The sequence below is a fragment of the Carlito syrichta genome, unplaced genomic scaffold, assembly GCF_000164805.1.
Source record: "Carlito syrichta isolate Samal-C Ts95f unplaced genomic scaffold, Tarsius_syrichta-2.0.1 Scaffold301883, whole genome shotgun sequence".
NCBI lineage: Eukaryota > Metazoa > Chordata > Mammalia > Primates > Tarsiidae > Carlito > Carlito syrichta.
In genome coordinates this window covers 23,794-40,464 of record NW_007245979.1, presented here as the reverse complement: position 1 = coordinate 40,464, position 16,671 = coordinate 23,794, and the positions used below count along the sequence as shown (strand labels likewise).

Sequence of the window (16,671 nt, the reverse complement as noted above, 5' to 3'; positions counted from 1 at the left end):
CACCCGGCTGATTTTTTTGATTTATTGTAGAGATAAAGTCTCGCTGCCCAGGCGGGTCTCGAACCCACGAGCTCAGGCAATCCACTCACCTCAGCCTCCCAAAGGCGCGGGATTATAGGCTGAGCCACCGAGCCCGGCTCTAACATGCTATTCTTATATAAAACCATTTAAATTAAAATATCCTAGTTTGCCTTATTGTGTAATATTAATGAGAAAATCTTGCTATAAGGATTTTTTTTGGGGGGGATGCCTTTAAAAGTTGAAATTCTGGCTCGGCATCATGTCTTGCCTTTATTTAAGTTTATTTTCTTTTAAGTGTTATTTGAATGAAGACCAAATTTAGTTACCTCTTTCTTAGATCACCCTGGTAAAAACATAGAAAAGGTATCATTTTACTAATTTTATGAATTGTGTAGCTATGGGGTATAAATCTTTCCATTGGGGGTATTTTTTGATATACATAGGATCATTGTATAGTGGCTACAACTGGTCAATTGTGTCTCAAGAATTCTAAAATTCTTGCTGATTGCCCGTTCTTCTGAAAATAACTGACATGGGATGGGATATTCTAAATATTTCCAATTCTAGTTTTTGTAAGCATTATTGATATGAGAGGGCCATGATTAGTGCTTACAGGACACGGGCTTTTCTTTATCATGGTGTCTAAGTAAGTACAGGACACGGGCTTTTCTGACTTCTAATATTGGTTTTCCAATGTGGAGCACAGTGATACAGAAAGATATTTGCCACTACTGTAGTGCTGGTCTGGTCCTACTTGAAGGTCTTCCTGATGGCATTGGCTAATGCCTTTGTGAAGCAGCTGCCTTACCCAAGTCCTCTATTTGGGACGTTGCTCTAACTACATTCCCTGGTGGCTGCTTTATGACGATAACTGTTACTTATGCCATGGGAAATCTGGCAATAGACTTGGTTTCTCTCACTCCTTAGCTTCTTAAAGCTATTCTGTAAAGCAGCCAATTTTGTGGAATGCAGGAGTTGAAGAAGGAAGAATGTCACAGCTATTAGCATTTCTCTAAGAACCGACTTCTTTTGTAAGCACCTAAGAAACCTTCAGCTTCAACCAGCTAATTTGGATCTAATGATGAAATGCCTTGATCGCATGCTTTATCATGGTATCTAAGTGGTCATCAAACCATTACCTGCATCAAAGGCCCTTTTCAAACAAATACAACATTAAGTTCTTTTCAAAACCATTTAACCTAGATTGCCTCATTGTGTAATATTAAACCACTTCTAAGCCCTGCTAATTTCCTGAGTAATTTAACTTGTAAATTAGGAGGTAGCAATCTTTTATTATTTTTTTTTCTTTTTAAATCAGGGTTTCACTCCGTTTTCTAGGCTAGAGTGCAGTGACATGATCATAGTTGCTTATAGCTTTGACCTCTTGGGCTCAGACGATCCTTCTATCTCATATTCCCAAGTTACCTACTCTTCTGTAGTTCTGAGTAGCTGGGATTACAGGTGCAGACCACCACGTCCAGCTAATATTTTGATTTTTTTGTAGAGACAAGGTTTTGTCCAGGCTGGTCTTGAACTCCTAGGCTCAAGCAATCCTCCCACCTCCACCTTCCAAAGTGCTAGGATTATAGTGTGAGCCACCAAGCCCAGCCTTATTATTTGTTTGCTAGTTAATAATCTAAATTTCAGGGAGGACTACTATTTGCTTATCTTAGTAGGTCCTAAAATAGTGTGTTTTTGCACATAGGAAACAGTGAATTATTATTATTATGATTGACTTGAGCTTATTTGGAAGCATTTATGTAGTTCCCATTCTCATTTGTTTATTTTATTGTTATTACTTATGTTGATCCCATTCACATTTGTTTAATACTATTATTACTTATACATTGATTTACTAATATGCATTCTAAAATTTTTTTACTAATTTGTAAAAAGTATAAAGGATGCTGTGCTCATGCAATGCAGTCTTCGGTTTTATCACTGTTGATATTTAGTTTTTGAAAAACCTGTTGAAATGTTTTCTGAAATTTTGTTGTATTGAAGTGAAATAAGGTCACATTTTAAGTTTATTTTATGTTGAGCAAACTTCAAGCCAGAGGATTTTCATTTAACAGACTGTGGCAGGGCCGAGTCATTTAAACAAGTAGCCAATCAAGTGCTTAGGACTCCAGGCACTGTGCTTGGCACCAGGTGATAGATACGAAAATGAGCAGGAGAGTCAGGCCGTGGAAATGGGTCCTGAGCAGGGCAGAACATGCAGGGGTTTTGTTTTTGTTTTTGTTTTTCCCTCAACAGTTTATGATGTTTTCATCCCAATAGCTAAAGAGTAAATATGGCAAACTCAACTTTAGGCTCCTGCTGCTTGTTTCAAACCTATGAGCCTAACTCTCAGATAGTGAATCAGATAAACATCAAATCAGGATTAAAGGGGAGGCTGTTATAAAGGAACTATTTCTAAGAACCCTGGTTTTAAGCAATTCTTGGTGCTGTCTGTGAGGCTTTGGTATAATCAGGACATCATGGGGAGTGTCTCCTTAAGTTTGTTTTAATGGAATTTGTCCTGTAATACATGTGAATAAACTACATGCCACTCAGAATCAACTTTGCAGTTATTCATGATGGCATTTATTTGACAGTGTGGCCCTAAAGTCTACATGAGTATTTAGGGAATAATAACTATCTTCAATTCTATAGGGCTTATTTGCTTTTTTCCTTCCGTTGGATATCTATTTTATGCTTATGGTTGTATGAAGAAGATATGGAAAATATATGACACTGAGTTTTTGTGACAGCCTAGAGAAAATCTTTCTTATAAATACCTCCCTAATGATAAGAGACCCTTCATGGCCCAACACAATAGGTTGTTGTGACTCATTTTGCTGGATTCTTCGTTGTGTCATCATTCTGAGGCAACGCCAATTTCCAGTTGTCATTTACTAAGTCAGCTAGTATTTTCTAACTGCATTTTAGTTTTATAACTTTTGTCTGTTATAAAAGTGGTATTTACTTGTTGTAGGAAGATTAGAAAGCATAAAATAGTTACTATTAACACTTGTGTGTTTTTAGTTCTTTTTTTCTTACACATGTTTTATATATAATATCTTTAAAATAAAATGCTTATTTTAAAAAATAAAATTGTGTATGTAAGTATATGTATACGCATATGTGAAGACCTATACACATATACACACATGTAATCTTGTTATAGTTTTTACATGTAGCATTGTATGATAGTTTTTCATGTAATATATTCATTATTTAATTTTTCTTTATTATATTTTATTTAAAACTTTACATTTTATGAACATATGACTTATTTACATAGTTTAGAATCAAAAAGTACAAAATTATTTAGATATACACATGTATATATGATATGCATGTGTATATATGTTTATATATATGTATATCATATATAAGTATTCCTTTCAACCCTCCACCAGATTTCTACTTCTCTTTTCTGGAGGCAACCAAACACACACATGTGCATTCCACCTCCCTACAAATTGTGTTATTTCATATTGTTTGGCACCTTAGCTTATTTACTTAAAAAATATACCTTGTAGATTGTTATATATCAACATATAAAGAACCCTATTTCTTTTTATTTGCCAAATAGTATTTCATAGTATGGATGTATCGTGATATATTTTTACTTGTCCTCTATTGATGGATATTTAGGTAGTTTACAAGGTTTTGCTATTAGAAACATATTGCAAAGGATAACATAAAAATATGTACTTCCCCATATTTGGGAACATATATGAAGGATAAGTTCCTAGGAATGGAATTGCTAGGTCAAATGATCTATGTAATTTAAGTTGTGATAGATATTCCAAGAATGGTGCCAGGTGCTCAGTAAGTGTTTCTTGAATGAAGGAATGAGTTGACAGAGTGCTTTCCATAGGCTATGCTGATTTACACTCCTATTGGTAAAGTAGGAGAGAGGTCCTGTATTTCCACATCCTCATCGACAGTTTTTAATAGTTCATGGCACTCAGTTATACTTTAATTTATTCTCCCACTTTTGGACACTTAAGTTGTTTCCAGTTTTGACTCTAATACTGTGATGATCAATACTGTGTATAAATGTTTGTAACCACTTTTTATATTCTTAGGATAAATGCCAACACATAAAATCTTAGAGTCCAAGAATGTAAGTTCTATTCTAGTCCTTACTATATATTTCCAAATTACTTTTCAGAAAAGTTATGATGTTTTGTATTTCTATGCAATTGCCTTAGTATGTTCTGGCTAGTCATTTTACTATGCTCTTTAAAAAAAATAAAAATACTAATATTTATTTAGTATTTATTAAATGCTTCTAAGTATATTTAAATGAGATTTGGTTTCAAAATCGTTGAGAATTCTCTGAACTGCTGGTGCTCAAGATTTCTCTGGGGTAGAACCTTAAGAATTTTGATTCACTGTGAGGGTTAGCTTGTTTTCTCTTAGGTCTAATCCAAGGACCTAATGTGACTTCTGGCAGGCCCAGTGTTTCTCCGTGGTCCTAAATTAGACCCAGATTGCCAGAAATTCTTTAGATGTCATTAGGGATGCCTTGTGACCAAACAGAAAGGAACTGCTGTTGTGTTTCCACACAGGAAGATGGTAGCAACCACTGAGAGAGAGCTGAGATCATGGTAATTAACGAATGAGTCCACATTAACCAACTGCTTATTAAACTGATAAACTTTGGCTAATGACTCTGAGTCTGAAGATCTCTTGAACCTCCTACTTGAATGAGGGACAGTTCTATGTTTATAACCAGTGACTCTCTGGCATTTTTGAATATGTCTTAATGATCACTTGCTTATACAAGACTATACTTTTTTCTACTACTTTCCAATTTTATTTTACTGAATAACCACGACACAAATTCAAATGCAAACATTTGTTAATTTACATATGTTTGAGCCTCAGAGGTCAACCAGTTACCCTTTTTTTAGCTGTGAGGCTCATAACGTGTCTGGTTTATCATGCTTAACGTGTACTTTTTTCCCTCTTGGGGCAGCAGTGTCCTACAATGGAAGAAGCAGGCATAGGTTTGCTAGCATGCCAGAAATGCGTTTAATTCTGAACTTCACTGTATAATAGCTCTTAACTTCAGTTTCTTCACCAGCAAAATAGGGATAATAATATCCACCTAATGAGGTTGTTGTAAAGCTTAAATTTTATATATATATATATATATATATATATATATATATAGTGACAAGCTCAGATCATGGCACTTGGCTGGTATTCAGTTAATGTTAACAGAGCCTAGTGAGCAGATTGACGGGGGAAGTAATTTTGAATCAGAGACTGTCATTGAGGGAAATATTTAAAAATATATGATTTGTAGATTCTGTAACATCTTGCCAAATTGAGGCCTTGTAAGGTTTGGTATAATGAATAGAGATTAATTATTTTGTTTAATTGAAATGTGCTAGATCCTGTTAAAGTTTTTTTTAAATATTCTTTTGTGTGTGTGTGTAGGTGAACATACATGTTTGTTTATGGTGTCAACAATCCTCAAATTTATACTAGTGTAAAGGTAATTAGCTTAGTCTTGGTCCAGAATTTTATAAATCTGAATTGTTAGGGTATATTAGAATTAAATTAGAATTTTTAAGAAATTTTATACAAAGATTTGTAATCATCATGGGTAACTTTTTCTTTTAAATTCTGTTTCATATGCATATACTTATAGATACAAATTTTAACTATGCAAAAACCCATAAAATTAAAAATGAATTCATGTGATGTTATTTTTAGTAGCAATCTTTTTTCAGAAATAGTTTCTTACCTTTGTTTATTTTGTGTCCTTCATTTTTCTAGGAGCTGACCAGTGCTTTGGTGCACATAAAACTCCATCTTTTTATTCAGATCTTTACACTTGCATTCTTCCCAGCAACAATATGGCTTTTTCTTCAGCTTTTATCAATCACACCCATCAATGAATGGCTTTTAAAAGGGTATGTTTAAATCTTTTGAAGGGTCCACTTTTAATGGGACATCTCTAATGACATTATTGTTTCTATGGCATAGTTGTATACATAGTTGCAACTATGTATAAAAGGGCTCTGTGTGCTAGCTTATAAGAAAATTAAAACACTCCTAACATTATTATTTTCCTTTAAAACAATAGTGCTTAATCAAAGAGATTTATCAAGGAACAGAATCTTAAAATATATCTTCATGCTTTATCTTAAGATTCTAGGATGGACACTCTTCTGGGAATTTTAAAGAGTGGTCTTGGAAGAAAGATGAAAGTGACTAGAGGATGGAAGACCTGTATGCATGTATATAGTGTGGACTTTTAATTGCTTGGTTTAACTTTGCATTCTGTATCTTACCAAATGTAAACAGATACAGCCTGAGTATATTTTTAAAATGTATAAGAAGAAAAAATGCAGATATGTGGGACATTTACTTTTTCACTTGTTCTGTTCATGGTTGACATAGTAGTTAACAGTAGATTTTTATTAAAATCTTTTCTTAAAAGTGTTACTATGTTCGTTAAAAGGATTTAACGATTTATAAAAATTACTTGAAGTAGTTTAAAACTAACCTCATTTTAGCATCAGTCTATGTATAGTAGTTAAAACACTGAACTTAGATCTCAAAGATTGAGTTCTGACCCTTTTCCTAACATTCTGTGTGACTTTGAGCAAAGTTACTTAGTAGTTTTGAACCTCGATTTCCCTCTATATATAATCAGGATAATTATACTTTTCCTGCTTACTAATGATGTTGGAGATACCAATTGAGATTACTTAGTCATTTGGGATTACTTATCAGTTGAGATTACTTATTCATTTGTTCAAGTCATAAATTTAGTTTCTACTATATACCAAGATTTATTATAGGTATTAGAAAAACAGCAGTGAAGTACCAATTAGTTCTGCATGTTGGGAAGACTCAGGAGGTGTGATTATCAATAAACAGATGAGCAAGATGGAGATGAGCAAATATGAGCAAATAGATGAGCAAGATTGAGATAAGTGATGTGGAAAAAGTAAACAGTGTGATGTGCTTGAAAATGATTGAGTGGGCAGGCTAGTGGTTAATTTAGATTGCAAAGTTCTGGGGACAGAATGTTCTAGGACAAAGGAACAGAATGTACAAAGGCTTGTGTTTTAGGGTCACTAAAGCAACCATCATAGCCAGAGCCTGGTGATGGAAGAATAACATGACTTGGAGGTAGAAATGTAGGAAGAAGCCACATATGTAGAGCCTTACAGGCCATAGTGAAGCCTTCCAGTTTTATTTCAAGTGCTACAGGAAGCTACTGGAGTGCTTGAAATGAGGGAGTAATGGGCCATATTTACATTGGCAAGTGATTCTTCTCACTACTGTGTGGAGAGTAGTAAAGAGGCCTAAGAGAGGAAACTTGGAGACTAGTGGGGTGAGGTAGCAATACAATAGAAAGATGAGTGGGTGCCAGGTAGGTTTCAAAGTTAAGCTTTCAGAACCAATGGATGGGAAAAATGTAGAAAGAGAACAGGGTGACTTCCAGTGTTAGGTAGGAACCACTGGGTAGTTGGTAGCATCATTTACTTAATGGGAGAAATAGGTTAGGAAGAAAGGGAAACCAAGAGTGCTGTTTTGGCCAGATTGAGTCTGAGAAAATGAACATCTAATTTCACTGAAAACATAAAATGCCACATAAATATGAGAACATCATTTTAGAGCATAAGATAATGATGAACTAAAATGGGGCAGCATGTGATTTGTCAGATGAGTGATCTAATCTGTTGAAGAATAAGCACTTCAGCTAAGGTTGGATACTCTTAAAGTAGAAAGTTCAAAATCAAGGCATTGGTGGGAGATAAAGATTAAATGTTTTCTTAGGACCAACTTGCAGAAAGCCTGAACTACTGGGCTGAAGAGTCTGCATTTGGAGCTATAGATGATGGAGAAAGAGCTTTCTTTTTTTGAGTAGGAGTCTCACTCTGGTACCCAGGCTGGAATTCAGTGGCATGGTCACAACTACTGTAGCCTCGACCTGCTGGGCACAGGTGATCCTTCTGCTTTAGCCTTCCAAGTAGCTTAAACTACAAGCACGCACCACCACGACCAGCTACTTTTTTTTAACTTATTGTAGAGAGAGGTCTCACCAAGTTGCTCAGTCTGGTCTTGAACTCTTGAGGGCAAGCAATTCTCTCGCCTCAGTCTCCCTTCTTGCCTCAGCCTCCCTTCTCACCTCAGCCTCCCCAAGTGCTGGGTTTATAGAAGTGAGCCACCACACATGGCAGAGAAAGAGCTCTTAAAAATGCTAGGCAAGAGAACAACATGTTTTTAAAAAGTGGTCATTAAGGATGATTAATCTGATAGCATTGTACTGGATTTATTATTAGAAGAGTAGTGCTTGTGATCTCAGTATGCTAAATAAAACAAGTAGACAGTTCTTATTTCAACATGCTAAAGGAGTATATACTTACCCAAGCTCACTTTGCGAAAGCTCTTCCTAGCTCCCTTCTCCTCTCCAGGTTAAAAGTATACACTTAATGTTAACTTAAGGGAGTTATAGACACCTACCTGAAAATCATGTTTAAGTCATTGAAATAAAGATCTTCTGAGCACATGCTCCTTACCTTGCTGTGTTAAAGGGACAGAGTAGAGGTAGAGTAAACATTCAACAGGCATTTGTGAGTGTCCACACTTAGGTGAAGACCATCTGTATAGGGAGGGTGGCAACAGTCATGGAGAAGAATGGAAAATTGGTTGTGGGAATGAATTGATTTTTGAGGAACAAGTGAAGTCACGCATAACTTCAAAGTTTCAAGCTGGATCATTAGGAAAAAAATTGGTCCCACTAAAAAAAATAGATAAATACAGAGGGGAAATTGATTTTTTAGAAAATATGTAGATATCATTCTAGATATCTATTGTACAGCATGGTGACTATATTTAATAATAATATATACTGAAAATTGGTAAGAGAGTAGATCTTATATGTTCTTACCACAAAAAACTCCACTTGTGAGGTGATGGACATGTTAATGATTTTAATTGTAGTAATCACTTCACAATATATACATATATAAAATTATGTTGCATGTTATAAATGTATACAGTATTTGTCAGCTATACCTCAATAAAACTGGAAAAATAAAATATGTACATGCAATATTAGGCGTGTTTAGTTTGAGGTGACAACCATAGGCAGCTACAAATTTGGGAATGGTTAGAGCTAAACATGTAAATTTGGAATATTTTTGCAGGTTGAAAATAAGATTGAAAAGAGGGCAGGAAAGCCAGCCAAAAAACAGAATGACAGAAGATGAATTAGGATGATGAAGTACACTGGTAAACATGAAACTAGAGTGCCTTGAGAGGCAAGAATGTAAGCAGAACAAATAGGGGGAAAAGTATATTGGATGTGGTGACTTGGAGATCACTGGTTACTATTCAGGTTGCTACTTTTACTAGCAGAGGGTACATATGTCTCATTCTAGAGGAGTAAAGAGAGAATGATCTGTGAGGTCACAAAGGTAGAACACTCTTTAAAGAAGGTCAACAATGAGTCACAGTGAAAAAAGTAGCCTTGTATCTTGAGGAGGCAACAGTACTAATTTTGCTGTACTTGTGTATTTTATCTTCTGCCTCCTTGAAGTCAGGAATAAGTCTTATGCTTTTTCTTTTTATTCCCTTGTGTAGGATCCTACCCAGAGAACCATATATTTTCAATATATATATAATTTAGGGATTTTTTTTTTTAAGATAGGGAGAATTCTGCTTTTTTGTAAATGGAAGAGAAGGGACCGAAAAAGAGAGAAAGACTGAAAACACTAGAAAGATTAAAAATACTGAGAAGATCTGTCCCTAGTATAGGTGGTAAGAGAAATAGAAGATAGAGAAGCTGGAGGGGGAGGACTAGATAAGTCTTTGATCGTGGATGCCAGAATAAATGTTTAATCCTAGATGGTTGGCTTTGTGGATTTGGGAAGGTTATTTGATTTTTCTTTTCACTTCAGTTTTCATTAAAATTAGAAGAATAATAATAGCATTTGTCTTAAATATTTTTGAGGAATAAATGAGTTAGTGCACATAAAGTACTAAATAGTATCTACTGCAAATATAAATGCTCAGTAAGTATGAGGGATACCCCCCTCAAAAAAACCAGAATTATCTTCTTGGAGGATGAGCCCCTTGAAGTACTGGCTTCTCCCACTAGGTAAGTGTTCTAGGAACCCACTGGCATCAGTGTACCAGCTAGCATTGTTGTGGTGAGAGGTTGTGTTAGGCTTCAGTGAATATTTTTTGGAGTTCTTTCAACATCTTTGGCTATTTCATGGGGTGATTTATGAGAACACTTGCCCACACCAGCTGAGTTTCTGACCCAAAACAGAATGGCCTCTTTGCCCCACCCTCCCTGATCTTGCCCCCAAGCAACTTTTGTTTGTTTCACCGGATGAAAGAAGTCCTCAAAGGGAAATGTTTTGCCAATATGAAAGAGGCAAAACAAAAAATGACAGAAGCACTAAAAGACATCACAACAGATGAGTTCAGAAATTGTTTTGAACAGTGAAAATAGCATCTTGATGAGTTTATTGCATCAAATGGAGAGTACTTTGAAGGTGACTGGAGTTTAAACATGTAAGAATAAATATGCAATTTTTTATAAATAAAATCTATGTTTTTTTGAGTTCCCCATCATATTAGTAATGAAGACAGTGGACCATAAGGAAGGCACAGAGAAGGGAGGGGAGTTCATAATAGGACAGGCTACTTTAGTGCCACTTGGGAAATTAGGCCTTAAAAGAAGACCATGTTGAGCTGAATTAAGCTGGAAGTGTCATAAAACATATTTCTTATATTTCAATCAATATAAGTTTAAACATTTTTATTTTTATTATTTTCTTATATCAGGGCTAATGCAAATTCATTGCATAAAGTTTAGACAATATATTCTTATAAAAATACAGTTGACACTTAAACAACTCATGGATTGGGAATACCAATCTCTACACAGTTGAATATCCTCATATAACTTTAGACTCCCCCCAAACTTAATTATTACTGTTGGCCAGAAGCCTTACCGAGAATGTAAATAATCAACTAACACATGTTTTGTATGTTATGAGTATTATATACTGTATTCTTACAATAAAGTAAGCTAGAGAAAAGGAAACGTTATTAGGAAATGTTATTAAGTGGAAGTAGATTATTATAAAGGTCTTCATTCTTGTAGTCTTCACATTGAGTAGGCTAAAGAGGGAGAAAAGGAGTTGGTCTTGCTGTCTCAAGTGTGACAGAGGTAGAAGAAAGTCTGTGAATAAGAGGACCTATGCAGTTCTAATCCATGTTGTTCAAGGGTCAACTGTAATCTATAATCATACCCATTCAAAATCTAAGTCTGATATTCTGTGTCTTCTGTGGCTTTTATGACCTTTCCAATTAGTCAGGCCAGCTACCTGCCCTCCCCAGAAGGTATACTCTATACTCTATATGAATTCTGAGTAATATATTGTATTTTTAGTACTTATATTTACTACTCATAGCTTCATTTGCTTATCATGAAATTTATTTTCTATCTTAAACTAAGAGAATAGACTTACCTTGATCTCAGAGGTATGCACATAATTTAATGAAAACCAAACTGAGAATATATTCTAGAATTTACTACAGAGTATGAATGCAAGAAGTATGTGAGTGTGCCATGCCTCTTTCTATAACAATATTACATGAAAATATTTTTTATGAGAACTGCTGTTTTATAGAAAGAAGTTCAAAAATGTAAGCTTTTGTTTTGTTATTTATTTTTGGGCTTTGGAAGTGGGTTTGAAGCTTTAATTTTGCCAAAAGACTTCCTACAAAAAGTATAAGGAAAATATTCCTAAGTTACTTGATAATAAACTAAGATTATATACTCTTTCCAAATTATTAACTATCTTGGTTATCTTTTCAAGGACTGCACTCACCGTGACTTGACTGCTTTTTGAATCATATATTAAGAGCTTAAATAACTTAAAAGATAAAATCACCCAAGCCTATGGAACAGAAGAAGGGCTTAGAGCCTGTGCATGTATAGCGTCTTCTAAGCCATGTTGCTTTACGTAGAATTGTCTAAACTCAACAGGGCATGTGCGTCACCAAATATTCTCATATTTTCATATGCTCAGCTCAGCTATTTTAGAATGAATGTAGTGACAGCTATTTATAATTGGAAAAAAACCTATCTATAATTGGATTTTCTTTTATTTTTCAGTTTACAGACGGTAGGTTGCATGCCTCCGCCTGTGTCTTCTGCAGTGATTTTAACCAAGGCAGTTGGTGGAAATGAGGTGAGTCATGGGGAATAACTTATTTAAACCTAAATGTGTGCTGGTTTTCTATTTCGAAGGAGTCATGTTGCAGAAAATTCAAAGCATAGCAGCTTATGAGAGAAGTGGGTGTATTCACGTCTTAGGATGCTGCTAAAATAACTGGTCATAATGAGTAGAATTTAGGATTTCAAAGAGAAGACCAAGGGAAATGAATGAAATACAGATAGCAACTTTTTTTTCCCGTCTTAGTGGGAAATTGGGAGATAAAGGACAGAGAAGACCTAAGAAAGAGACTTTTCAGCTAAGACTCATAGACCGAGGACACCCACTGTGGCCATTCCTTAGTTCCAAAAAAATACTGCAACAGAATAAATTGGTGGGAAAAGGTTTTAATATGTGTAATGGCAAGTGAACACAGTATAGAAAAGAGAAATTGGGCCAGGTTTCTAAGATGAGTTAAAAGAAATTACCCAACTGCTAGGGGACTGTGGCAAAAGAATTGTATTTGTATATTGGAATAACAGTTGTCTATTTCAGAAGGTATTTGTAGGTAGTTCTTCCTTACAACTTCATACTGAGGGACTCACCTTTTGTGATAACTTATTCCTCCTTCTCTACCTATAGTCTGTCATTCAGAAAAAGACACTATTGAAGAAGGGAAGATATAATAAGTTTCCACTTCAATTTAGTCTTAAGAGTCTGCTTTCTGAGTATCCATTTTCATTTTAATCCACTTTATGCTTTTCAAAACATATTTATTGAGTACCTGCTACAGTCTTTTCTAAATTAGGTTGCGTATCACTGACATATAATAAACTGTATAAACAGTTTAATGTTTTGACATAAATTTGCACTTGTGAAGCCATCATCACAATCCAGAACATATCCACCACCCTCAAATGTTTCCTGTGTCCCTTTGACATCCCTTCCTTCTGGTCTTCTCAGCCTCCTCTTTTCTAAATAACTGCTGGTTTTTCTGTCACTATAGATTAGTTTGTATTTTCTTGAGTTTTATATTAATATAATGGATCATGCAGTGTGTATTTTTTTTCTTTGCTGGCTTTTTTTTACTAGGCATACTTATTTGGAGGTTTATCTATGTTGTATTTATGAATAGTTCTTTTTATTACTGAATGGTATTATTTTGTGTAGCTATACCACAAATTGTTTATTTATTCACCTGTTGATAAACATTTGGACAGTTTTTAATTTTTGCTTATAAACATTTATGTACAAATCTTTAAGTGGACATAAACTCTAATTTCCTTGATAATAACCAGGAGTGGAATGGCCGTATCATCTGATAGATATAAGTTTTAGAGCCTTTCAAACAAGGAAGAATAGTCTTATAAATCTCCTATGAATAGTTTCTGATGTGGATAATTTCTGTATAGATAGTCACTTTCTTCCAAAGTGGCTATACAGTTTTACAGTCCAACCAGTAGTGAATGAGAGTTCCAGTGATCACATCTTAGTCGCTTGGTATTGTCAGTCTTTTAAATTTTTGCCAATCTAATATATGTGTAGTGATAGCTCATTGTGGTTCTAATTTAACTTGTATTTCCTAGTGACTAATAATATTGATCACCTTGTCATGGGCTTAGTTGCTGTTCATAAGTTTTCTTTGGTAAAATGTCTATTAAGTCGTTTGCTCATATTTAAATTATGTGGTTTACTTATTGATGAGCATTGAGAATTTTTTATATTCTAGATAGAAGTTCTTCATCTTTGTAAACATTTTTTTCCTAGTGTATGACTTGTCTTATCATTTCTTATCAGTATCTTTTGAAGGGCAGGATGGTAGTGGAGGCAGTAAAGGTGACTGGGTTTTAGGTGTATTTTGAAGGTACAGGATATGCTCATGAATGGGATGGGGTGTAAGAGAAACAGAGGGGTCAAGAATGATTTTAAAGTTTTTGGCTGAGCAACTGAAAGAATGAGGTTGCTGATATGGTGAAGAGTACTATGTGAGAATAACTTTGGGGTTATTAGCCTAGGGAGGATAGGCTATGCTGGGGTCACCAAGAACTCGAAAATCTCAGCAGCTAAACATATGCATTTATTTCGTGCTCATGGTACATGTCCCATGTACCATATGGGAAGGTCTGTTGCCATCCTGAAGGAAGCCTGGTTGATTGGAAGTGCCACCATCTTATAGGCATACCATCTAGATGGAACACAAAGCAGGGGAAGATTGGAGAACCACAAATGGGCTTTTCACTGTGTAGGCTGGCAGTAATATGGTACTTCTGCTCACATTAAATTGGTCAGAATAAGTCATATGACCTTTCCATGTATTGTCATTCATGTGTTCTGTAGGAGAGAGGAGAACTGGATGGATGTTGGTGAACAAATGTCAGCTGTATGGGTAAAGAGAAAGAGTCTTTTTTGTTATTGTTTTGTTTTTGCTGTAAGATGCCTATTATATATCCAAGTGGAAATGCCAACTAAGAATTAGAGATATTAGGTTGGTAGTTCGGGGAGTGGTTTAAACTAAAGATATAAATTAGGGAATCACAGTGAAGAAATGATATCTAAAGCCGAAACTGGATGAGATTGCTTTGGGAGAGAGCATAGATATTAAAGAGAGGAGGTTCAAGGACTGAGCTCTGGGTCTCTCCAACATTAAGAGGTCAAGGTAATGAGGAATAACCAACAGAGGAAGCAGAGAAATGAGACAGAAGGAAAAACAGGAGAGTGTGGCATAAGGGAAGCCAGGTATCCTGGAAACCATGTGGAAAAAATTGTTTAAAAGAGGGGAGTTTGATTAGCTGTGTAAAATCATGCTGATATATATTGTGTAAGATAAATTCTGAGAATTAATCTTTGAATTATGCTACATAGAGTCATTGGTAACCCGACCAGAGTGGTTTTGGCGGAGCAATGGGGCAAAAGCCTGTTTGGAGTGGGCATAGAAACAACAACAAAAATGAGAAGAGAACAATTACAGACAGGAGATGTAGATGACTGTTTAGAGGTATATTATGATAAAAGAGGGAAATGGCACTGTATTTAGAAGGGGATGTTGGGTCAATTTTTTTTTAAATGCAGAAGTAGCAGCATGTTTCCAACATGCTGAGAATGGTACAGTAGAGAGGAAACAATTGATATAGGAGAGAGTGTCTGTATGCTGGAGTAACATATTTGATGAAACAAGAGAGAATGGTAGGTTATATGACTTTCAGTAGGACCATTAATTCATAATAACAGGAGAGAAGACTAGAGTGTGTGGATATAGATGCATGTAGCTGGGTCAAAGGGGTGCACTTAGGAGTTCTTTCTTAGTGAAGTAGGAAGCAAGGTCAGCAGCTGAGAGTGGTGATGAGGTAGGCAGTATTAATGTTTGAGAAGAGAGGAGAACTGTCTCTTATAATTGCCATTGAGATGAGGAGAGGAATTAACTTGAGAGTGTAGTAGGATTGCCAGGCTGCACTGAGAATCCAGCTGGGGTCTGTGGACATGCATTTACCGTAAAGCCAGGCATTGTGGCTGTTTGTTCTTCCTATCTCCCAGTCACATTTAGCTTCCTTTTTTTTAATATATTTTTTTTATGATGATATTGTGGGGTACAGTTAAGGATTAGGTATACAAATACATTTTGTTCAGGCACCCTTGTTGATAAGAGGTGTTTCCCTGTCCCCAGACAGATATTTGCTGCCATTAATCCCATCTCCCCCCCATTAGTTTCCCACCACTGTCAGTCATTTTCTTATAGTATTACGTTGGATGTTCAAGATTCATTATATGAGTGAAAACATGTGATACTCAGATCTTTGTTTCTGTGAGAGGTCGCTCAGTATTATAGACTGTAGTTCCATCCAGGTTGCTGCGAAATTCATGATTTTGTTCTTTTTTATGGCTGCATAGTATTCCATCGTGTATATGTATCACATATTTTTAATCTAGTCCTCTTTTGATGGGCAGCATGGTTGCTTCTAGGTTCTTGCTATTGTGAACAACGCTGTGATAAACATACGTGTGCAGGTATCTTTTTTATAGAGTGATTTGAGTTCTTCAGGATATATTCCCAGTACGGGGATTGTGGGGTCATATGGAAGGTTGATAGTTAGAGCTTTTAGGAATTGCCACACTACTTTCCACAGAGGTTGCACTAGTTTACACTCCCACCAACAGTGTAGAGGTGTTCCCTTTTCATCACATCCTCTCCAGCAGCTGTTATTTTTTGAGTTGTTGATAATTGCCATTCTGACTGGAGTTAGGTGGTATCTCAGTGTGGTTTTGATTTGCATCTCTCTGATGATTAGTGAGGTTGAACCTTTTTCTTCATGTGTCTGTTGGCTGCTCAGATGTCTTCCTTTGTGAAGTGTCTGTTCATATCTTTTACATTTAGCTTCTTGATATAGGAATGGAATTGGCAGATAGTTGGATTTAACTATGGGTTCCATTATGCCGTGTAGTTATTTCTTTTTGT

The 16,671-nt window shown here is 35.5% G+C and overlaps 1 protein-coding gene across 3 annotated transcripts in view; it reads left to right on the top strand.

Moving 5' to 3' along the window:
* The window catches only part of LOC103257853 (sodium/bile acid cotransporter 7), a 20,886-nt gene extending 8,598 nt beyond the window's left edge, over positions 1-12,288 (top strand). The window contains exons 3-4 of one of the 3 annotated variants that reach the window (XM_008055555.2): positions 5,806-5,942; positions 12,182-12,288. In XM_008055555.2, the coding sequence (XP_008053746.2) occupies positions 5,806-5,942; positions 12,182-12,275 (231 nt within the window). In that variant the 3' untranslated portion in view covers positions 12,276-12,288. Of the gene's footprint in view, positions 1-948; positions 1,310-5,805; positions 5,943-12,181 lie in introns of those variants that run through there. The other 2 variants (XR_002481834.1, XM_021711139.1) reach the window with 2 other exon arrangements.
* The last annotated feature ends 4,383 nt before the right edge of the window (positions 12,289-16,671 follow it).